This window comes from Etheostoma cragini, chromosome 5 (genome assembly GCF_013103735.1).
Source record: "Etheostoma cragini isolate CJK2018 chromosome 5, CSU_Ecrag_1.0, whole genome shotgun sequence".
NCBI lineage: Eukaryota > Metazoa > Chordata > Actinopteri > Perciformes > Percidae > Etheostoma > Etheostoma cragini.
This window is the reverse complement of record NC_048411.1, coordinates 11,890,805-11,914,228: the sequence shown is the minus strand read 5'-3', so window position 1 is coordinate 11,914,228 and position 23,424 is coordinate 11,890,805. Positions and strand designations below refer to the sequence as shown.

At 39.1% G+C, this 23,424-nt stretch overlaps 1 protein-coding gene across 5 annotated transcripts in view; it reads right to left on the bottom strand.

Annotated features, from left to right (window-relative positions):
* kntc1 (kinetochore associated 1) overlaps positions 1 to 23,424 on the bottom strand; it is a 24,751-nt gene extending 1,327 nt beyond the window's left edge. The window contains exons 1-62 of one of the 5 annotated variants that reach the window (XR_004656618.1): positions 23,308 to 23,423; positions 22,880 to 23,026; positions 22,527 to 22,647; positions 22,158 to 22,273; positions 21,830 to 21,908; positions 21,640 to 21,717; positions 21,512 to 21,546; positions 21,292 to 21,402; positions 20,841 to 20,934; positions 20,122 to 20,174; positions 19,903 to 20,015; positions 19,742 to 19,796; positions 19,554 to 19,652; positions 19,396 to 19,439; positions 19,225 to 19,290; positions 19,057 to 19,132; positions 18,684 to 18,809; positions 18,384 to 18,550; positions 18,159 to 18,270; positions 17,916 to 18,059; positions 17,768 to 17,824; positions 17,003 to 17,074; positions 16,706 to 16,825; positions 15,988 to 16,131; positions 15,801 to 15,896; positions 15,524 to 15,627; positions 15,322 to 15,421; positions 15,097 to 15,231; positions 14,871 to 14,990; positions 14,522 to 14,594; positions 14,229 to 14,296; positions 13,837 to 14,138; positions 13,472 to 13,644; positions 12,928 to 13,028; positions 12,397 to 12,541; positions 12,228 to 12,284; positions 11,978 to 12,141; positions 11,770 to 11,874; positions 11,551 to 11,679; positions 11,199 to 11,315; positions 10,968 to 11,077; positions 10,656 to 10,872; positions 10,314 to 10,403; positions 10,059 to 10,224; positions 9,701 to 9,759; positions 9,388 to 9,604; positions 9,184 to 9,257; positions 8,868 to 9,078; positions 8,606 to 8,718; positions 8,440 to 8,495; positions 8,017 to 8,095; positions 7,806 to 7,930; positions 7,564 to 7,699; positions 7,361 to 7,456; positions 7,131 to 7,187; positions 6,317 to 6,371; positions 6,076 to 6,139; positions 5,521 to 5,650; positions 5,315 to 5,404; positions 4,502 to 4,618; positions 2,927 to 3,029; positions 2,393 to 2,736 (exon numbers count right to left, since the gene is read on the bottom strand). Coding sequence is in view for 3 of the 5 variants with exons in the window: in XM_034871558.1 (XP_034727449.1) it covers positions 2,701 to 2,736; positions 2,927 to 3,029; positions 4,464 to 4,618; positions 5,315 to 5,404; positions 5,521 to 5,650; positions 6,076 to 6,139; positions 6,317 to 6,371; positions 7,131 to 7,187; positions 7,361 to 7,456; positions 7,564 to 7,699; positions 7,806 to 7,930; positions 8,017 to 8,095; positions 8,440 to 8,495; positions 8,606 to 8,718; positions 8,868 to 9,078; positions 9,184 to 9,257; positions 9,388 to 9,604; positions 9,701 to 9,759; positions 10,059 to 10,224; positions 10,314 to 10,403; positions 10,656 to 10,872; positions 10,968 to 11,077; positions 11,199 to 11,315; positions 11,551 to 11,679; positions 11,770 to 11,874; positions 11,978 to 12,141; positions 12,228 to 12,284; positions 12,397 to 12,541; positions 12,928 to 13,028; positions 13,472 to 13,644; positions 13,837 to 14,138; positions 14,229 to 14,296; positions 14,522 to 14,594; positions 14,871 to 14,990; positions 15,097 to 15,231; positions 15,322 to 15,421; positions 15,524 to 15,627; positions 15,801 to 15,896; positions 15,988 to 16,131; positions 16,706 to 16,825; positions 17,003 to 17,074; positions 17,768 to 17,824; positions 17,916 to 18,059; positions 18,159 to 18,270; positions 18,384 to 18,550; positions 18,684 to 18,809; positions 19,057 to 19,132; positions 19,225 to 19,290; positions 19,396 to 19,439; positions 19,554 to 19,652; positions 19,742 to 19,796; positions 19,903 to 20,015; positions 20,122 to 20,174; positions 20,841 to 20,934; positions 21,292 to 21,402; positions 21,512 to 21,546; positions 21,640 to 21,717; positions 21,830 to 21,908; positions 22,158 to 22,273; positions 22,527 to 22,647; positions 22,880 to 23,017 (6,648 nt within the window). In the remaining 2 variants the exon portion in view is untranslated. Of the gene's footprint in view, positions 1 to 2,392; positions 2,737 to 2,926; positions 3,030 to 4,463; positions 4,619 to 5,314; positions 5,405 to 5,520; positions 5,651 to 6,075; positions 6,140 to 6,316; positions 6,372 to 7,130; positions 7,188 to 7,360; positions 7,457 to 7,563; positions 7,700 to 7,805; positions 7,931 to 8,016; positions 8,096 to 8,439; positions 8,496 to 8,605; positions 8,719 to 8,867; positions 9,079 to 9,183; positions 9,258 to 9,387; positions 9,605 to 9,700; positions 9,760 to 10,058; positions 10,225 to 10,313; positions 10,404 to 10,655; positions 10,873 to 10,967; positions 11,078 to 11,198; positions 11,316 to 11,550; positions 11,680 to 11,769; positions 11,875 to 11,977; positions 12,142 to 12,227; positions 12,285 to 12,396; positions 12,542 to 12,927; positions 13,029 to 13,471; positions 13,645 to 13,836; positions 14,139 to 14,228; positions 14,297 to 14,521; positions 14,595 to 14,870; positions 14,991 to 15,096; positions 15,232 to 15,321; positions 15,422 to 15,523; positions 15,628 to 15,800; positions 15,897 to 15,987; positions 16,132 to 16,705; positions 16,826 to 17,002; positions 17,075 to 17,767; positions 17,825 to 17,915; positions 18,060 to 18,158; positions 18,271 to 18,383; positions 18,551 to 18,683; positions 18,810 to 19,056; positions 19,133 to 19,224; positions 19,291 to 19,395; positions 19,440 to 19,553; positions 19,653 to 19,741; positions 19,797 to 19,902; positions 20,016 to 20,121; positions 20,175 to 20,840; positions 20,935 to 21,291; positions 21,403 to 21,511; positions 21,547 to 21,639; positions 21,718 to 21,829; positions 21,909 to 22,157; positions 22,274 to 22,526; positions 22,648 to 22,879; positions 23,027 to 23,307 lie in introns of those variants that run through there. The other 4 variants (XM_034871558.1, XM_034871559.1, XR_004656619.1 and 1 more) reach the window with 4 other exon arrangements.

The window sequence follows — 23,424 nt, the reverse complement described above, 5'->3', positions numbered from 1 at the left end:
CAGCCCGGTCTTCAAGAACATCTGCAGGAAAGTTCTCCATCTGCCCCAAGCAGACACCGTTGAAAGTGCAGAGAAGAAAACTCGAGAAACAGGCTCCCAGTCCCTCAGCCAGTTGTGATCACAAAATCTAGGAAATTGAGATACTGTAGATGCAACTTGATTAATAGTGACACATTTCTTTCAAAGTTGTCATGTAAGCGCAAACAACTGTTATTTTTACTTCTCATATATCCAGTATTGCACCTAAAAAGAATTGCCTTTGGAAAACAGATGTTCTTGTAACACTGGAAAGTTATTTTTTCTTCTATATATATGTTGTCAGCACTTTAAAAAAATATTTCTTTTGTCACATAATAAATTTATCCTATTTAATATTTAGACTTATAATATTTAGACGATTATACAGATACCAGCTGGAATCAGAGAATTTTAACTTTTCATAAAAATAACTTTAAGCCATTTTTTGTATTATCAAAATAGTTAAAAGAAATATTTTTGGGCTTTCCCTTTAGTTGATCGTGACATTGGTAGACAGGTGATAGACAGGAAAGGGGAGAGAATGAGAGGGGACGACACGCAGCAAAGGGCTGCATGTCGGATTCGACCGTGGGCCGCTGTAAAGGACTCAGCCTACGTGGGGCGCACTCTCTACTGGGTGAGATGGAGGCAGCCCCGATTATGGAAGTCATATTACCTGCACATCTTTTTTTAATCTTTCATTTCCATTTGCACTTTGCAATCTGTTCTACTTTGATAACTTGTTATCATTAAGGTTCCTGTTGCAGTTCTTGATCTGTCTGTACCTTGTTATTGTAGCCCCCAGCCCTTACAGTTAACTTGTAAATATTAAGAATATTTTAAGTATTTTGTCTTTATCTTAGTATTTTAAAACCCTTGTTTTTGTTTTGTTTGTTCATTTTAAATTTAAAAGGTCTGAGAGAAACAGTATTTTGATCCTCTATGTCTTGTATAAATGCCAGAATTGACAAAGTTGGTTATGTGGCCTTATTAAAACTAGTTTGATCTTTTTTAAGTTGAGGGCTTCCGCTTGGTTTATTATACAAAAGGTGAAATATATTTAAATAAATGAGTAAACAGCATGGCACACAACTGTACTCCTTCGTGACTAATTTCAGCTGCTGCAGATGTGTGCATCTGATAAGCTCTTTGAAACAGCCAATGATTTTCAGTACAGATATTGTGGTTAATACCAAATTTATAAATACAAATATAATAAACTGCAAACATCTCCTCCCTTACGTTTAGGTGGTTCTCCAAAAGATATGCAGACAGCGATTTAAACTCACCTTAGATTACCTTAGAGGCACATAATAATCTCAAATAAATAACTTAATGCAGAAACACTTGAATCAAATCTCCAATACACACTAACAGTAAGCAATACTACTAATAGATTAAAATATCACCAACTATCTAAATAACTGTTGGCAGGTTTTAAAAACATGTATCCATGGAACACATTTTGCATTCATCTTAAAACTAATTTGTTTGATATTCCACACACTCAACATACTGAGATAATGTAATTACATGGCCATTCATGCTCTTCTTATTATGGTAAACACAAAGGGAAGTTGGGTATGTTGCAATCATTATGCAGAAGTTCCTCTGTCAGGTAATGAATGTTATTTCTCTACTAATACGTTTCAGGGGTTAAAATCATGGAATGTAAATATTATATACACATTTACAGTCTATGGAAGACATGCAAAGTAAAACCCAATTTATAATTTGAACCCATTCATGGACATAAGTCCCGTACATTATAATCACACACCTTCCCACGCAACAATCTCCATTTTTAAAAGCCAAGTGAATCTGAAAGAGAAGTCTGCTCACACGGGCTAAAATGCGGCTTTGACTTCATTGTACCAACTACTCTACAGCTGAATCAAACAGGAAGCAGCTTCTTGAGGGTTGTGGTTCATGCACCACATCAGCTCCACTAGCCCTTTTGTATCTGTGTGCGCTCACTGATCATCATCATCGACCAAATATAAGCTATACCTTGACGAAGTGTGAGTTTCACCCAGTTTCACAGATGTTGTGTATACAGATGTCAAAAAGTGCCCCTCAAATGTGGTAACTAAAATAAGAGTTGTGAGAAAAATAAAGTGTACTCAGGCAGGACATTTTTTACAGAGATTCTTTTTTTTACAATAAAGAATGCAGTAAACCTAAATTAACAAAATGGGGATTGAATATATAAAGGAGTGCAGCTTACAGAACATTTGCATACTTCGATTTGTGTATATGCATCAAAACAGAGAAAAACTGACCAAGCCTCTGAAATACAGTCCAATAGGCAATAGCAATCTTGCTACTTTTTTCTAGTATACATTTGACATTTAAGTTATTTTAGCTCTGACATACATTCATTTCATTTTAAGACTTAAAGTCATAGTGATGTTTTTTTTTCTACTGTATGTTAGCCAACAGTTATAACAACATACACAAAATAATAAACAAGCCATGAGGTGATAAAATAAAAAAGATGAATAGCCTTTGATTTCTGACCGTGATCATTATTTCAGAGAATCCGCTACACAATCTGTTTTGAAATGCATTTATTAAAAGATTACAGGAATAGTTGAAAGTTAGATATGTGCAAATATTGCATCCGAGCCCAAAATAGACAGAGTGGGAAAACATAAATAAAGCTGCAGAAATAATGTCAGTTCACCCCGAAACTCCATTTTGCACGTTGAGAAACTCCTGAAAAACAAACAGGTCTGTTTTGTTTCTATAATAGATCAATTATCAAGGTGATAATGGCTAAATAGAAAGGAAAGAGACAATCTGAACCACTGTGATGAATACTAACTACTAAAATAAAAATATCAAAAATAATATTTCTCCACTGTAGCCCAGACTAAACTGGGTCCAGGATATCAGTTTCAGGTACCTTAAGGCAGCTCGGTGAAGGTGAGCCGTTCGTCAGCGTGTTCCCTTTCTGCTGCTCTCTGTGTTTCATGTACTCACGAGCAAGTGAGTCAGCATCGTCCTGACTGAAGAGCAGAATAGAAGAATCTGATGTAAAGTACTCAACACTTACATTTGAAAAGGTCAAACATTTAGGGTGTGTTTTTGTTTTGCACTTTATCTGTCGAAGATTCTTAGACACCAGGTGGCTGTCAGCAGTCAAACTAGACTGAAACAGCAGAACAACTTCAAGAAAAACCAAAAAGTCAAATGTCAAGTCCTGTATAACCCCAAACCTGAATCCATGACTTAAATTAAATGTAGTTATATAGTTTATACAGCAGTTTAGCTTAGAACTCACACAATACAATTTGTCAACTTCAAAGACACCCTGATGGTGCCTTTAGGGAAGTAGTCCAAATTTAGTTTAAAGTGGGCATTTTATGAAAAACCTTTTCTGGAAATTGGGGTGTTATTTTGTGTCTCTGGTGCTTCCACATGCATACAAACTTGGGGAAAAAACTACCCATGCTGTTGTGAGTGAGATCCGGTTTCTGAATGTCCTCTGCCTTCAGTCTCCAGGTGAGCTTTTCAAAATCTGCACGGCTTTCTACGTCACTAGCCAGGATGAGGCGGCTAACCGTTGCATGCTACGCGAGCACAAGCAAAACACTGCTTCAACACACTAGTTCACCATATTCTCTAAAAGAACTACTTCCATGTCCCTGTTCTGCAGGTATTCCACAAGTGGGCCTCGTTTATAAGAAGTCTCCCAGCTAATCCTGCCTTGAACTGACCAAAGTTGGAGAAAGAGCTGATGTGATCTTACCCAGCTACTGAGCATGTGCGACGCCTAACAAAGATTGTAAAGAAGTGAGATGTCTCACTTGGATCTGCAGCAACGTGTGTTACAACAAACATTTTGTGTCTTTTGGAAATGAAACCATGTAAACCTATTCTGGTACAACCTCAAAATACAATTATAAACCTGAAAATGAGCATAATATGGGCACTTTAATTTATTGTATTTGGAAAAAGGTCTTTTAAGACGTCATCTACAAACTGCACAGAAGAACTTTTACCACCCTAACTTTAGTTCATGGTTGAGCCCATATGGTCCAAATTCCAGACCGTGTTCATTAAGCCATATGCAATGTCAGTGCATGGAATGTAGACTACACAGACTCTGATGTGGCGGTGAAAGGACTTGTACATCTCAGAGATTGTGCCTTTCTCAACGTTGTCCTAGTTAAATAAACAATTAAATCAAATATGCAGGTTTTCAGTTCCTTAAGATTTCCTGGAGTCGCCATTTAAAGTGATGAGTTATCTCAACAGTTGAGGACAAACGCCTTTCTGTTAGAGTAAAGGCAGCCTGGAGGCAGGCAGTCTGGATTTGGCTTCATCATCTTACCAGCAGTAATGCAAAACAAGAATGACAAGATATTTTATGTATATTTAACTGTGACCAGTGTCTAGTCCCCTACTCATTTATCAGCATATTGACCTTAAAACCTTACCAGTTCTGGCTGATCAGGTAGTCCACCAAGTCTTTCACCTGGTTAGGTTGGCCACGCGACACAATGAGCTGCTCCAGATGCTTGAAGTGTTTGGTCTTCAACAGTTTCTGGTGCTGTCCATTTTGGCTGATGAAAGTTAATACTGTCTCCCTAATCTACGGAATCATGGAGGCAATAACGTCATGTCATTATGTAATGCAATACGATATAATCAAAACAAAAAGAAATAGCAATAAGAATTGCTAAAATGCAAATATGGTTTTATTGCACCAGACATCCCTTTAATTGATATTTGTGCTGTTTTTTAAACAATACCAAACACCTTTAACATGTTCACATCATCAGTACGTACGTAGGACCCAACGCCACAGCCTGACGTGTACCGCCGCAGAAATGTAACTACACGTCACAATGACACAGACCTCAACAACTGTGATTGGTCCACTTGGCCATGGCTTGGTAGTGGTGCATTTCTTTCTACTCGTTTCTGGGTTTTTACTCTCCATAAACAACATGAAATCAAGGAGAGGGTTAACTTTTCCTGCTACAGCTTCTGACTATGGTCAGAAAGAACAGGAGAGACACTTTGTTTCTCTGTCTCTGCCATCAAAGTCGGAACTAGCTCTGAAGCTGATTCCCGTCACACTCTCAATCGCTCTACCACACACACAATGGCTCAGCTGTTCTCTTCCAGAGATACACTAGAACAATGCAGACCCCAGTGTAGCAAGTATTAGTCCTCACAATGGTGTAGGCCACTTACGCGGGCTACAGCGTAGGCTCCGCGTAGAGCCTACGTACAACCATGGAGCAGCCTTAAGTGGTAAAAATAGTAAAAAGTTACATCTAACCTGTGAGGGAACTCCAGCTAACTCCCCGGTGTTCATGAGCTCTTCCACCTGCTCAAGCACAGCGACTGGGTTACACACAGACAGAAAGCCCTGGAAACAGCAAAAACAGTGATGGTCATGACAATGGGATTGGAATTAGTGCCTTAAAGATACGGAGCTTCCTAATGGTTCCTTCTCACATATTTCCTGGACATGGACGTACTCACCTGGATCTGCTGGGCCTTTTTATTGGCACAGGGGATGAGAAGGAGAGTTCCCAGGGCGAAGGCTGGCAGATTAAACTGTGCAAAGCGATTGGCAATTCCTATCAGGTCCAGATTCAACAGGAAAGGGCACCTTGGAAAGAAAGAGGAGCGGAAGGACAGTTGGAATAAAAATGAAGAGAATATGATACATTATTCTGCCTTTTCTCATAAAGAAATTCCAGCATTCATTAAATCAAAACTGGGTGCAACAGATAATGATTTCAACATCAATCCCCTTTTTGTGAGGGAGGTGCTTATAAATAAGTGACTACTTTTTGACCCCTGCAATGACTTTGAACATACAGTTTAAGGATTTCTGAACACTGTTACACAGCCAGACTGCTTTGAAACCACATTTTAAAGTTTTCAGTTCAGTATACTCTTCCATGCACTGTAACCAAAAAAAACACAGTTTAATCTATTATGCATGTTTTAAATGTTCATATTCTAGTACTAGCAGTTCATGAAAGTTCTTCATTACACATCTGTAAATGGTTGGACATGAGTAAAGCGTACTTGAGGAGGAGAACAAAGGTCCTGTAGAGTGTTGAATGTTGATCAGGACTCAGAGGAACAGAAGCTGTCACCAAGAAAACAGATCAGACAGTCAGGAGCATACTGAACATTGCAAACATGTATATCAATAACTTTTTAGCCAATCAGCATCAATTATTCTACCAAAATATTGTAAAACAAAGGGTCAGTCAGCCTACAGAAACATACATCTGTTCCGTTAATGGAATTAGAAGCTTAGTACCTGAGACAAAAGGTGCCAGTATCATACTCCTCCAGGTTCTGGAGAAACTGGAAATCTGGGGAGAAAACAAAGCAAATAAAATTAGCTTTGGGTGGCAGTAGCTCAGTCATTAGGAGAGTTGGATAAGGAACTGGAGGGTTGCTGGTCCCCCAAATGGACCAAAGTATGGTGGTGGACTGATGTTGGAGAGATGCCAGTTCACCTCCTGGGCACTGCCAAGAGGCTCTCGAGCAAGGCACAGAACCCCCAACTGCTCGGGGTGCCTTTCCATGGGCATCATCTCCACATCTCTCCATTTAGTGCATGTATAGGTACTGAGCAAGTGTGTTTAGTTCAGGCCTTTGTATGTGTGTAATACAAGTGTGAAAACATTGTTTTTCCCCTTGCAGGAATAATAAAGTAATATATATTAGCTGTGCAGCCCTTTCTCTATTATCACTTGTAGTGTAGAAGTGATAGTTGGAGGCCTTTTTAGTTTGGGCTCCACATCTACTGGTTAAGCCATTCCCTATTTAACTGGAGCATCCCTGGTTTAATTCTGGCCATGACATCTTTGTTGCATTTCATATCCGGCCCTCTCTCCGCTTACATTTTCTGTCTATATCTCTACTGTCACTATTACAGAACAGGAACTGGCCGCCATCTGAGTCCTGGCTCTGGTGCAGGTTGTATGTCTGATATTTTTAACAAAGAATGCATTTGTCATATACACTTTGGGACCACTTTACTGAAATTGACCATGTTTCAAGTAACAGAGACAAATAACAACATTATTTGCATTTCTTTAAATAAAAGCCATGAACTATGACGTTACCTCCCACAGAACAGGTACAGCCACTACTGCCTCTAGCACCTTCTGGAGGTGGCTGATCTGAGGAAGAAAAACATGCACACAGGTTGTAATGTCCCCCCCCAAAAAATTTTACAAAGACTGGAGAAGAACTTCATAGACATCATGTATGAGTGAGATACAGCATTAAATTATCTTTTGTATAAAATTTGAGACTAATTTTGTGATTTGAAAGATTTTGTCTGGTGCCTCACCAAGTTGAAGCCCAGCAGTTTCTGAAGCAGACTGTTCCACAGCTGAGGGTCGTACACCTGATACTCCAAGCACAGGTCAGCCACCAACTGCACCGCCTGAAAGGACAAAGGGTGCTTCAGTTTCAGTGGAACTATAGGGAAGTAACTAGCTAGGATAGTTTCAAGGTTTTCAGTAAAAATAAAATAAAATTTAAAAAAAGTACCTGCGGCTCATGATTGTGGTTCTTCCACAACCCTTTAACTAAGCCCTCTTTGGGACTAGTGAGGAACGACTGCACCGTGTAAGGGATGTTTAATGCCTCCAGTTGAGAGACAAAGATGTAGCACTTCAGATAATATCTGTATATAATATAAAATACAGAAACTTTAACACATCTTACACACCCCTTAAATTAACTTGGCAATGCATCATTCCATGAGTATTATTAAACATGTTTTCTATTACTGAATTTTGTTCCTGGGGATCTGCAACTTAGCCTCCAGTGTTGCCGAATCAGCGAGGCGGACGAGACAAAGCAGTGCTCGAGTCCGATGACAGAAGGTCAGACGAGGCCCAGAAGTGCTGAGCGGCTACAGGAGGAAATCCAAAAAATAGATATCAGTTACTTTCTCTGGTCACTTTGTCAAATTTTGACTCACTGCAATGTATTACTCACCCAGGTTTCAGCAATTAAGATAGGGTTTAGGAGACGGACAGCATCATCCATGGGGCAAGACTGTAGCATGTACACCACCCTGAGAGCATCAAATAAAATACAATAAACAGAGAAGCTGACACAAATCACTGTTTTAACTCTTTGCCTAATCAAATATTACAGGAAAATAGAAATGAAATGTGTAACAGACAAGCAACTGACAGTTTTATATGGTTAAAACAGTACAAACTAATTTCCATGTAATTATTGTGAACAGAATTTCTTCAGTGATAATTCACCATAACGTTTAGGCAAATATTTAAAAGTGGTAAAGAACACAAAGTTCTTTCTTTTTTTTCTATTGAATTTTCATTATAAATAAAACATTATTAAAGGCTACTCAGAAACAAAATGTGGCAAAAAATGTAACAGCAATGTCTCTACCTCATTAAGTCTGGGTCCTCCTCGATGTTACTGACACACTCATGATTACCAACATCCTTTATCACAGAAAAACATGATTTGTCAAATTTCTAAACAATGGATGAAACACAATGTAAACAAATGAACAGAAACTGTGATAAGCCAATAAAAGCTCAAAGAGACATACCTTGGTGACCGCAGGGCCTGTTTTGCAGATCCATTTTTCCAACATCATGTTGCGGATTTTCAGGAGATCCACATTGTTGATGGTGGCTATTTCCTGAACCACTGCATGAATATCTGCTCAGAGCCAAATTATCCAATTAAAAAGAATTAACATTGTTGATGAATTTCTTCCAGTTACAACATATGAAACAATTCTAGCTAAAGAATGTAAAGCTTTTAAAGAACATTGCTTTACTTCGGCTTCTGTGTCAAAGCGTGCTCACCAGGATAATTTTGACCTCCCGAGTCTCTGTACCGCTGCTCCACACCGCTGTGCTCATACAGAGCCACTATGAGCCTGGCTGGCAGCCCAGTCAGTTTCAGATACTCTGGGCTGTTTAACTGGCTGGATATCAAGGCGTTCTCGGTAGCCGAGCGCTGGAACTGCAGCTTCAGCTTGGACAGAAAGGTCTCCCCTCTGGCCCGCGCTGCCTCCTGCTCAGGATTTAAGGGGAGTAGATTAAACCAACCAGTTTAAGAAAAACTAACCGGATGTGAGAGATTTGAAGTTTAAAGCATATAACAATCACAACCACTGACCTCAAGGTTCGGATCCTTCAGCCAGTTATCTCCAAGAGCCAAACAGAACTTAAGAGACTTTGTCTTCTCATAGCCTGTAGAGAACCGGAAACAACATACATTTAATTTGCAGGTCAGACCTGGTGGCAACTCCTGAGTGATCTTGGGGGAACACACGCACACACTCATTCGCGCACGCACACACGTTTAATTTGCGGCTCAGACCTGGTGGCAACTCCTGAGTGATCTTGTGGGCTGTGGCAGCAGCCCACTCCGGGCTCTGGATGCAGTAGATGTATTCCATCATGGCCTTGGCCACCTTGAAAGTCTCCTTACTGTAGCCATGGCCCTGACCCTTTTTCCTCTGCTCTAAGAGTAAAGGCTTCATCTTGTTCTCAAACACATGGTTTGCTGCTGACATGTATAACTTATCAAGGCTCACCTGGAAAGAAACAGAAAGCTTTGAAGCAGTTGGATAAATCTATATATTTTTGTGATTATACAGAGTATGGCAACATTGTAGATCAGTGTGCTTTACCTTCATCAGTTTGCTAATCAGAAGAAGTGTGGGGAAGGTCTCCTCACTGAGCTCAGGAGCTGAACACAGCAAAAGAAGGCATACTTTATAAATCCAAAAAGGGGAAATTAAATAGTTTATACATGTTACACACACACATACCGGCCCAAAATAAACAAACAGAACGTATACAAATGTAATAAATGGACATGTGCCCCTGAGCAGATGGAGGTTTGGTGCCTTGCAAAAGGGGACCTCGGCAATGCACACAAGGTGAACTGGCACCTCTCCAGCTTCCAGTCAACACACTCTGTACTTGGTCTAATTCAATCAGAGAAACTGGAGTTTGTCAGCAATAATACTGAAGCATGAAACTCACAGATAATCTTCCAGTAATGTTTGGTCTGCAAAAGCAGATGGAAGGGCAATCTGCTGTTGGACAGAACGTTTGGCAGCAGGCCGTTTTCTAGAAGATGCGTGTTCTCCACGTCTGAGGGAGGAGAGACTCGCTTGTAGGATTTCAGGTGCTGAAGGAGGCCCATCGCCTGTGCATTAAAAGACACTGGTTGCTAATCTGCACAATGCATTTTGAAGAAAAATAACTATTTGCAATACCAATTTGTTTTTTTATTACCTGACTAATAGAAAAGGTTGTCACATTCTCATCTGCGGCCCGTATTATCTTCAGCACTACTTCGATCCTCTCATAGTTGTAAGGGCTGAGCTGTAAAAGAAAGGCATTTTACAAGTTAGGTGAATATTCAAAAAATAATAAACTATGACAGTAAACTCCTTTCAGTGGTGTAGCTCAGACTCGTCTTGAATCGGTTTGCCATAGCAGTACTAAACCAAGTACAGTATGTTAGTAATTCTGGGCAATATTGGTTAATTGGGTTGACAACTAAAAGAAAATAATAGGGCTGAGCCCTCATATTAATTAAGTTTTCGCTCCTTCAGTTTGTTCCTATGCACAAACCTTGCATATGGCAGCACAGAGGCTGTCGGTGAGCTCGCTGGTGTTGTGCAACATCGGGATAATCTGCAAGACTCGCTCCAGCGCATCTGCATGACACAGAGGTTGCACCAATTCCTGGCCTGGGCCTGGGTCAACAGCACCTTCCTCGTCCTCTTGAAGCAGCAGTAAGGTGGTAATGTACTGGTTGATCACTCTGTCAGTGTCTAGACCAAAGGTACTGCAGACAGAAGTAGAAGTGAGCACGGGAAGGAAAAGAATACTGAACACCAATGGAGTCAAAAGTGAGAGAACTCTGTAGTTTCAGCAGCTGACCTGCAGTACTGGAGGATAATCTCTGGGGTGATCCTCCTGTTTTTTACCAGATCAGGGATCAGACTACTCTTCATCTCAGGTCGCTGACGGAACACTGGCTGGATGGATATCTGTGGCAGAGCAGGGGCAAGCATGTTAGACATCAGATCACGTTAAATGTCAAGTGAGGAAAGACAGCTACTTGTGAAGTATAATGTGAATATAAATATGCAGTGGTTTTCATCCACACACCTCTAATTTGCCAAGCTTGATGCCCCATTCAGCATCAGTGATGACAGAGAGAAACTTCTCTTGTTCCTCTGCCTCACTGTACAAGCAGCAGAGATTGGCACCGATCCTGGCCACAGCCTGAAAAACCAAATGGCAGTTGCCGATTGAAAACATGGATGGAGATGTGCATATATACGTGTGTAATCTATTTTTTCCCAACAATCTGCTTAATGTTTTGTCATGGCTGATTTAAAAAAAAAAAAAAAAAAAAAAAAAACTCTAGGCATAACTCTCTTTAATTTTTCATGAATAAAACCAAAAAAAGGCTTGACAATAAAATACAGAAGAACAGAACAGCAATCATATTGCCTACCAAAATTTTGTCATAGTTCTGCCAGGTGTTGTCAATAACCTTCCACAACATTTTGGTGACTTCTCCTTTGGAGAGGAGCGTACATAGTCCAATAGCCAAATCACAATCAACCACCCTCCAGTTGAACACCTGCAGCCCATAGAAAATAGAGAAAGTTGGTTTAAAATATACTAAAATGCAGTAAACCAGTTACTAACCTCCCAGTCTCAGCAGACTCACCTTGTTCAAGAGAGCCACAGCAACAGCATTCAGAGATGAAGTAGTTTTCTTTCGAAGAGCAACCAAGCAGTCATTGTAAATCTTAAGCTCTCTGGCATCATAAAGCTGAAAGAAGGGTTAATTGTTTACTGCGACATTTTCACTGTAAAAATGACTAAATATGTTTGCTTGGCAACTGACAACATCACTGGATATGCTGAAGCCATACTTGTAAACTGAGCTTTATGTCCATCACATTAGAGGTGACATGCTGCAGGCAGCTGCCATATGAGTTGACCAGCACTCTGAGGGCCAGCTCCAGCTGACTGCACTCCTGTAACATGTCCAACATGTTGTTCACGGGACCCAGGAGTGGCCGCAGGTAGTTGGATCCTGTATATGGGCAAGGCAAGGAAAAGGTAAGCTTTCAAAATCACAAGTTCAAGGAACAGCAATAAAATATAAACTTAATTACAGACCGTCTTCAAATGAACAGTGTGACAGACAGGAGCAGTCCAGTGGGTACAGTTTGGTATCTGCAGGATTGGGAATAAAATTTGCAGCTGATGAACCCAGTTAGCTGAAGCCTACCTAAGGTGACGTAATACTAAATAGACATACATTAGATGATTAATTTGAGCATCTTACCCCGAGAAACAGGCAGCAAGCAGTTGGTAATTTCGTATTGTACTGGAAGCACAGCCACTGGGTCCAGAACAATGCAATCTTCGTTAAAGACATCCTGAAAACTCCACTGAGAATGTGTATCTTTTTCTGTCTCCAAGGTCAAATCCTGGGTCGTTAAACAACACAAATACAAAACATTATTTTATGCTTTTGGTTAATTTCACAACTTTGTGGAGGCATTACTCAATTGTAACTTCCAGGGGGCTTTCTTGCTTATTTATGAGAACTTTTCAAAAAGCCAAAAGATTACTGTAATCGCACAAACTCCTGCTTGAAAATTCTGTTACTGTACATAATAGATATTATTATCTAATTTGATTATCTGAGTTCACCTGGTAGTCACAATTACTAACTTGTAAAATAAGATGGCCGAATTAAATGACTGCAGAAATTTATCTCATAGAACATATTAATATACGTATATTAATAATAACATATTACAAACCAGACAAACATACCGTGTCATTTTATGAAGAAAGAATAGATACTGACCTTTGCGATAAAGCCATAGTTGTCCGATAACTGACACTGATGATAGACATCCATAGCTATCCTTGTGCACTTGCAGAGCTCCAGACAGTCCAGGAGCAAATCTGCAACAGTTAATGTTTCCTTTTTTTTTCTTAGGGATCATTTGAAGCAAACATGAGCAGCCAGGTTGGCTCAGAGTTCAGATGTTAAACAAAGAGAAAAACAATTGTGTCATGTGAAATAATAAGCCCTTATGCGCTTTCAAATTTGCAAAACAAGCCTTTTCAATGTCTGTTGTCCTGTAGGCGTTCAGCATCTTCAACAGGACCAAATAAACTATTGCAATTATATACTGAAAAGAATGATTATTTTCTCAGTCTATATTTGTTATTAATACTTTTTAAGATGAGACTGAGGATACATTCCCAGTCTAGTTTTCACAACAAACGTGTATTAACATCTTTCTGCAAGATTACAACAAATTAACAAAGATCAAAAGGTTTCTAACAGATGAGTTATATCTCCAGCGCTGATTTACATAACAGCATCTGTATGTGTTCTTTACCTGAGTGACACACAGTGATAGCCTGGCAGGCGAGATCATGGATGACTGCAGGCAAGTCCATGTCATCAGGAAGCACCATGGGCACATCTGCCTCCAGCATCTGACATAACGTCTTGGCAGCAGTGAACAAAACCTTCCCTGTGCTGGTGTTATAGTGGTGTTCATACAGCTCACTGAAAACATGAAGGAAAGAGAAAACATGGTTATTCTCCATATACCTTACTGAACAGGGCTGTTTTTTGTAATCTGAATAAAACATATTTTCACTAGGAACTAAAGGGAAAAACAAACAAAAAAACAACAGGACCCTATCAGTTTCCCACCCCTGGATTCATACACATGGCACAGCCTCCACATATGCAAACCTGAGAATCTTGAGGGCCTTGTCCACCTTGCCCACTCCCAGAGCTCGCAGGGCTAAGTCAGACCAGAGTTCCTGTTCGGTGCGCTGCAGCTGCCTTCCTAGACGACGTAAGCCAGCTTCTGTAGAGATGGTCTTGGTCTTGCCATCGGGATCATTAGCCACAACTGGAGTTGTCGTAGCCTTCATCTTAGATGAATGGCGGCCACGAGTGTTTTCATAGGCTGTCATGTGATGGTCCTGGATCTGTTTTCGGATGTTTGGATCCTCATAGTTGGAGGGGGTGAAGAAAACATCAAAGTCCTCCTGAAGGAACAGACAAATAGTTCGCAAAAGAAAAACAACACTAAATAACTGTTAAAGAACAGAAAGCACAACCCTAAAAACATTCCTCACCTGTAGATGGGCGATCGCCTTGAACATAGTGAGGTCGTTTTCACACTCCATGCTTTTAAGACTATCATCTGCGGAGGACATGAAACCTGGCGTCACTCTTGGATGTTCATGTGAACATTTACATTTTGTAAGCTGCATTGAGACAATCAAGGTGTATATAGTGATGAGTAGTGTTCTAAAGCAGGGTGAATGTTTGCTGAAAGGGACTTGAAACTGTGATTTCTGAATGAAGGATTCATTACTCCCTGTGCCACCCAGTTCATGTTTCAGAATTGTGTAAAATGAGTACTTACGTTTTTGGAGTATTTGCAGGTACTTCAGAGCCTCCACCACCACCTGAGCTATGACTCTCTGGTGTCTCTTGTGCTATTGAAGACAGAGAAATGTATACGATAATCAAAATGCCAGAATGGTTTGATGCATATCAATATTCTGTTCTATTTTTTATGTTAAGATCTTGTGGTGGTGAAGTTTCATGTAGGATCCATTTTAAGGGATATTTATGATGTTTATAGCTGTGTATAAGCATCATCTAAATATAAACATAATGTAAATTGCATCCAGAAAGTTTTGCATGAATACAAGGTTGTAAAATGCAGATGACCTTAAATTTAAAGAACATCAAATCCTTCATCTCCTTACCTCATCAGATATGTGGGCTTTGTCCTCCAGCTGCAGCCGAGCCCAGGATGCGAGACGCTCGATCACACACACTGCTTCTGCCGAGGACAGCTTCTTCAGGACAACCATGCATTCCTCAGTCTGCAAGTAGCATAAAAGTCTTCCTTTCATTTTGTCATAAAAACATTAACGACAAAAAATGTAAAAGGATATTGGTGATTTCCTATTCTCATGTGGATGAGCATACCTTGCATTGGCCAATCAGCTGGATGAGATACAGGTAATGAATCTGTGAGGTTGGAAGTTTGTAAACTGTAGCTAATGTCAGGGAGTCTTCTAAAGACATTGGCAAGTCTTGCTTTAGGATGTACGTAATCAGCATCTGGGGAAGATATACAATATATGACAGGAAGTTTATAGGCAGGCACAACAGAAGTCAGATGTCACACACAATTAATCAAATCAAAATTACCATAATTTGAGTGCTGTTCGAAAGGTTGTTGCGGATCCCATAACCCCTGAGAAGTTTCCTGATCTCCATCTGACGGTAGCTCTCCTTTAAAAGCTCTTGTCTGGGGAATATATCAGTTAGAAGAAAATTATATAGAAATGGCCAATATTACCAAATTTGTACTAGTATAAAAAAACAGGGTAAGGAGACAATGCAAACATACTTTGGTCCATCCATCTCAAGGTACTGCTGAACGAGTCTTTCTACCACATTACTCCAAGGCACTACAGCTTTCTGCATGATCTCCAGCACAGCATCCACCATCAGCTGTACAATATACAATAAAATGAGATTTTAAAAATCATGGTACAAACTGTTTCCTTTTTTATTCTTATTATTTAGCTGCGGTTACAGCTGTTTTTCCACTTAAATATTTGTGCTCACAAACCTTTAACATGTCATAGACTGTGTGTAACTGTAAAGATGTTACAGAAACTTACATCAGTATCAGTCATGCAACCCAGCACAGCCACCGCTTTAGCTTCCCATTCCGTGAAAAGTGTTGTGGTCTGAGAACTGCAACGCTCCAACAGATCCTAGTGAAGACGAGAGGAGAAACAATTAACATCAGACATTTGGGAAATTAAATGTCTGTTCCCAGTGGGCTTGGAAGTGGTGGAGTTTTACCTTAATGTACTGTAGAAGTAGCTCATCAAAAGGAACCCTGTGCTCTTCAGCATATGGCAGGATACTTTTCTGCACTGTGGGAGCGATAAGCTCTGGAGCCGGCACTTTATCCAGCATGTAGAATGCGACACTCCGTACACTTCCCTTTCAAATCCACAAGGAAGATAAATGAATAAAAAAGGAACGTAAAATCCACTCAAAATGTCTCACAAACACAACACCACAATGTACTTAGACTTCTACTTATCATAGCAATATTATGATATGAGACTTGATATCGTCTTAGATTTTGGATAACATAATATCGTAATAGGACGTACGAGTGGTCTTTTCCTGCTTTTAAAGGCTGCATTACAGTAAAGTCATTTTCTGAACTTACCAGACTGTTCTAGCTGTTCTATTATTAGCCTTTACCCACTTAGTCCTTATATCCACATTACTGATTATTTATAAAGAATCTTATTGTGTGAATATTTTTTTAAAGGACCAAAATTTACTACACTACAATATCACTATTGTTGCGATATTGATATTATACTTGGTCAAAAATGTATATTTGATTTTCTCCATATTGCAGAGCCCTAACAGATGCTTGTCATTATTAAATTAAATGCAATCAATTTTTGCATGTTGATAAAATATTATTTTCTGCCAAAGATATTGGAAGCTTGTTAGAAACTCAAATGTAATTAGAAAATAAGGTAAATAAGAGAAAAACCTTCTCAAAGACTGAAAGTGAAAGTCTGCAGTTGTATTTCTGTTGGAGGTCCAGGAGCCGACGGAGGTTGGACACCAGGGACTTGAGGTTCTCCACCTCTTTGGCATCGTAATCATCATCCTTCAAAAATAAAAATAAAATTTAAAATAAAAAAAGATAGAAAAAGGTAGAAACAAACAAAACACGGACCAGATGTTGTCACGATAATTAAGTCAGGATTTGCGCGCACAAGTAGATCATGATTGTGAAGGCAAAAACATTCATGTGTAGTGAAAAAGAAAAACGTGGCAAACTTACAGATTTCATCCAGGTCCATAGAGAAGGCAGTCCAATCACAGCCAAGTCAAACCCGTTCTGGGGCCAAGCCCCCTGGAACAACACATTATTTTTATTATCATTGGTTCACCTATCGTGACTAATACTTTTCATACAACGTTTTATACAGCTATTGGAGAAGATCAAATGAATTAAATTAACCCTTTTGTTGTCTTTGTCAAAATTGAAAATCAACTCTTTTGTTGTCACTTTTCGTTGAAGTTTTTTTTAACTTTTTCTTACGTTTTTGTCCCTTTTACACTTTTGACGCTTTTTTCAATGTTTGTCACTTTTTTTTGACGTTTTCAACACTAAATAACGCTAACTTATTAACTAGTTTTACAGTTAGCATTCATAGGAAATTATACCTAATGTTTGAGTTAGAAAAGCAGAAATTAGGAATTATTTAGACTAAAATAAAATAAATGTATGTTGATGGATAATCACAGACTGGAATATGTCAACTGGGTAGTTAAACAGAAAATTGATGTAGGAAAGCAAGTAAATTTTACCCGAGGACAACATGAGAGTTAAAAAATAAGACGGCTGTATACGTGTACTACGCATGTGATGGCCGGGGTTTTTCACTATGCTATGCTATTGTGATATAAGCTTGCAATACTTTTTTCAAATCATCAGAACTACAAACGAATGTATGCTCACCACCAGTGGTTTTCGCTGCTGCATTTTAATACATGGTTACAGTTCCTGGTTTTACGTAGCTTAAGCTTCTTCTTTTTTTTTTACCTTTTCTGTTAACTCCAGATTCCTTGCTCTCTGCTCCAGCCATCTCGCCAGGATTTTCTATGGGTACAACAAGACAGAACTTTTACTACTGAAAACATAGCATATGTTAAAGGTGACAGTATTTTAGTCTTGTAAAAATATATCCTACTTTTCCTGTTGGAAGCACTCTCCTCACAAAAGAAACAAACACTGTCCTAAACCAAGGACAGAGGTCTTGGGATGGCAGGTCCTCTGGGATGGCACTGAGCACAGCTTCAAGCTTGCTCTCATCAAACTCTGTCGCAATCTGTCCCTGTCACAAAACCAAGCAGTACAAAACATCACAACTGAAGCTGACACAATGATATTTCTCAGAGTGTTGTTCGATCAAGTGCAAGAAACTGTTCTTTACCTCATATCTGAGCCAAAGGAGCTGTGCACCCTTCAAGTCTCCCTCTCTTAGGTGTGTTAGAATGTCTAATAAATTGTCAGTGCTGTTCAGAAACTCAATCCAGGCGATGCCACTATGGATATTAGAATAACATTTGAAAATCACACCTACATGTACATAATGAAGAAACCACATTATAAAAAATGTACTGTACAACACAGTAGACCACGAAGACTTTGAATTTACTTGAAGTTTTCCGGGCCGTGCAGGCTGCAGAATGTTGCCAGCCTGGCCAAGGCCTCCTGGATCTGTAAGGAGGAGTATCTTGTGGCAGCATGGTTTAGCATTTTCTCTGCTGTCTCAAAGGTCGGCCACGGACCCTTGAGGCAGTATTCCACCACATACTGCTCATCCTAGGCAACACAAAAAAAAAAAAATCTATTAGTGAGGGGTTAATACTCGATGACAATTTTACTTTGCTACGACTAATTCAAGAGGTTATCAACATTTTGGAACTGTAAACTGAGATTAGACTAAATAACTGACTGTGATCTTCATCAGGTTGGTCTTGGCCTCATCCACAAGTTCAGACCACACATCCTGTCCATAGCCACCCACCGATGCAGAGGCCAGCTGCTCCAGCACAAAGTCCAGCTTTACCTTGTAAACAAGCTGAACAAAAATATGATTGTTAAAAATAAACTTCACTTCAGACCCAGGGAGATCCATATCACAAATGTATATAGCCTCAGCAATTACCACCAGTTGCACCACAACAAATAGAGTAACAAAGTATTTTTCTCCTCTAAAGTCATAATTCCCTGGTGAAATAGCACACATCTTTTAGACCATTGTCCACTGAGGACAAAAAGAAAAGTCTAGCCCACAATAGTCACACGAATTATACTTTTCCACTTACCTCTAAATCCAGCTCAAATGTGATGGCAAACTGTTCAGCCTCCTCAAACATGTGTTTGTGAAGAAGTCTGCTAAGTCTGGGAATACAGAAAAGACAAATTATGCTGACATCATGTAGACTACACAAACTGCAACTAACCTTGAAACGCATCAAATCAAATTTAGGTACCTGTTCTCCGGCAAGGCCTCTGTGAAGCATCTGACAACAACAGAAGATAAAGGCTCTCCCCGACTTCTTAATGAAGAACAAGAAAAAAAGATCACATAATATTTTAAAACATTCACCATATCATATAAGTACTGGCTGAACATCATAGTAATTATACAGAACATTGCTAACCTTTCTGGGTTCTCACAAATCCCCTCAACTAAATAAATTGTATCCTGGAATCAGAGGATAAAACAATTGACTTTAATGTGCAAAAATATTAACATTTAGAAACAGCACAAGTCCACATATCCATCCACAAAACAATTTAATAAGTGTTGATTGTTTACCATGTTTATTTTTGTCTGGACCAGGCAGGACACAGAGGACACATCCAGAGAGTAGCAAACAGTCATGGACGGCAGAAATCGTATTTGCAGTGAGTTGATCTAAAAAATTAAAACCAGCATATCAAGATCAGAATAGAACTTGAGACTATCATCTCTTACGTTTTTTTCAGAAGGACTTGTACTGCTACCTGACTGTTGTCTTGCTTTGTCAGCATAATCATCTTCATGCTGCCCTTGTCTTGACTGTAATACACACAGATTAATTTGCATTTTTTACATTGTTTATTTGAGGCACATTCCTCTGTATATTTACAGCTACACCATGTGATAAAACTTTGATACTACGTACACCACCATGGAGGCAGTGCCACATTCTGTGGTGAGCTCAAAGTCATGAATGGCCAGATCCTGCCAACAGCGAATCATGACGAGGAAATGGAGGTCCCAAAGACTAAGGGCATCCTGCAGCCGAAAAAACACACAAGGCAATCCATATGTAAACCTCTAATACTTTTGATCAAACCTCACTGGTAAATCCAACAGCTACGGGTGATACCACTCAACTTACCTCAGTGTCAAGAATATACAAGAGATTTTCCACCACCACCATCTTCCTCACACCTTCGAAGTAAACATATAAAGAGAATATATGTTACAACTCTCAGTGAATCCACTCTAAGCCACAACGGTTTCAAATAGGCCTGCCTGATTCGTGGAAAAATATGAATCACGATTTATTTTGTTAAGAATTGATATCAAAGTTCTCTGCCACGATTTTTTTGACCACGACAAAACAAAACAAATTGGCAGTACCAAAACAGATTTTTTTGGAAGCCATAGCACACTGTGTATAACCCCAAGCCTGTAAACATAGAGGCTTCAATGAAGAGAAGGGAGAGCATTGCAGCGCTTTTTGGCACTTAAAATCTATTTTATACAGTCAATGTGTATAACTCACAGAAGAAAGTAGTAGCGTTTGCAATGCAGTCGGCTCGTAAAAATGAGAATCAAAGTAATAAAATTTTTTAAATAAAAGTTATTTAAAAATTAAATCATTAACAGGGTGAAATGAGATCCCGATTTTATAACAATTAATCGTGCAGGCCTAGTTTCATTTTGTGTTTATATTTCTTATCTTTTCCCTTTTACCCAATACTTTGTATTTTGTTATATAAACAATGTTGGAAAAAAATTTAAATATGTAGATGATAATAAATATTCAGCATCTTTCAAAAGGCACATTACCAATGCACTGTACTATGCACTGTAGATAGAGCAAATGCTGACCTGGAATCAAGCCGCTGTTGACAGACTGAACAAGGCACATCTTGGCTTGATTGGGGTCCATTGTCCAGCGAGTCACCATATTTTCTTTTTCCCCCTGCGATAATAACAAATTACATAAAGAACACATTTTGCTTAACTATTTATAAGCATTAATTACAGTTCCTAGGTTAAGGTTTTATTCACATAAAAAGCTCAAATCTTAATTTAAAGTTTCTGTTAATATCACGGTAAAGATTAGTTTGCATCTTGAAACATGCTTCATATACTTACATTTACAGGAAAATTAGACATGCAACATTATAAAAAAGGATTGAAATAAAACAAGCAATACTCATTTGAAGTACCATAGTCCATTAGTAAAGTAGAGTAGAGTTCATTTCATGTTGTCCTTTAAGTTAGTATCATAACTGCAGATGAATAAATGTATAACATTTCTCTCACAAACACCGACCCCTATCAATAAGTGGATGTCACAGCCCAGATTGAACACCACTGCTGTACTGCAGCCCTCGTCATGGTAATCACTGGTGGAGCAGAAGTCTATCTTCATGAGTGACTGGAGCTGAGTTGAGGAAAAGTTGGGTTACACTTTTGCGGTTATGGAAAAAAACATAACATAACAAACAAACAAAAGATTTCTATTGCATTTAAAGAAGACTGCCTTGACCTACCTCTTTCAAAGCTCCCACATCCATTTTTTCAGTTGCTGTGTTGACAAAAGAAGAATGAATGGTTTAATCTGGTCAACACAATATCTCCAATAGAACTTAAAAGTCTACTGCCTATGATGTTTTGATACCTGTCTTGATTTGTCCCAATGCAAGGTTTGTTATGTGGAAAAACCCATCCTTTATGAGAAGGAACACGTGGTAGATTCCTGTCAAGAAAAAATATATCTGAGAAGTTGGCAACACACCATTCAGAAAACATTCTGGGGGGAAAAAATGCACTTTTCACCTCCATTTATCATATTAATTTATAAATGTTACCAAAGGATGCCTTGTCCTCCTCTATGATGAGACAACGGTATGTTTTCTTATCTCCATTGGATGGTTTCTCTACCAAAGCCTACAAACCCAGAAAATGGCAACATGTTCAGCATGTTCTACATATGTGAAACACATTGTGCAGCTCATATTCATTTCAACTCAGAGCTGCTGCCATAGTCTATAGTTGAGAGTGTTATTCTTCAAGCGTTGCAGGTGAAACACAATACAGACAATTTACACAATGTAACAATTCAAGACCAGACAGAGCAACCATATCTAATGTAATCCAACACCAGAAGGCCTGAAAAATATCAAACAGCACTCATACCTTGGTGAGAAGGATTCTCTTGTGTGGAACATAGATCAAATTAAAGTTTCCATTTCTTTCACAGACCATCAAAAACTGTCCTTCAAGGCATACATCAATGGCATCCACATCAGTTTCTGAAAATTAAGTTGTGGTATTAATGTACAGTAGATGAAATTTGGCATGTGACTTAAACTTTACAGTGTATCAAACTGATTTAGTTTGTACAATACAGTCAGTCTTAACACAGAGAATACATTGCTCATCAGCCATCTCTTAACAAATGATTGGACCTCCTGATTTGGGTGCAACCACATACACAAACTGACATCTGACAGATTGTCAGAAAATATATTGTAGAATAGTGAGAAGATGAAAAGAGGAACACACCAAAGTGCAGAAGCAGCAGGATGGTCTGATAGCTCTGGTCAAACAAGATAACTGTCTTGTCAGCAACAACAATGCTCCAGTTTGAACCACTGGATGAGGAGAGACAGGGATCTGCTTGCACCTGCAAGAACCAGCATTTCCATCCAATGGCTGATCAATGCTTTCACTAGTAGGTCGAAGGACTAAATGTATCCACAATTAATTATTGTAATACCGTTAGCTACTTTAAAAAAAAGGAAACTGCACACGTATTCGCTTTTCCACTAGGTGTGTGAGTAAATAAATGGATTAGCAGGGATACAAGAGCATATTCAAGTTAGTGTACTGTAAATATTGACATTTGTTAACGTTACCTCATTGGCAGTGGATATTTTGACCAGTGTATCCACCTGATACAAGCCGCTACCATTTTCCTCCCTTGACACACTGCCGAAACGGACCGTGTTTGTATCCTCGTTGGTCAGAAGTTCAACGTCGTTCCACATCGCCATTTCGTGGAGCTAATAAGTTACATAGAGGAAAATGTAGATTTATTTTGAACTAAACATGGTTAAAAAATGAGTAGTTTACTCTAAATAGGTTCAATTAGCCTGGCTAGCTTAGCGTTAGAGTTTCTAGCTAAAAATTCAGTTGCCCGTTAACTCCACCTAAATGTTATGATAACGTAACGAATGCTAATAGACCAACAAAATGTAACCCGCATATCTATGACCAATTGCGAATTCTCGGACTACAGTAGCTATGATAACCATAGACTGTATATAAAGAAGTAGTGACTCACCACTCCACTAAAATAATCAGACCGCTACAACAACACACAGAATCGACATAACTCAACAACTTTAGAATTTGGCGGGTTGCTGTAGGTTAACAGCGGATATGTTTAGATATTTTCCCC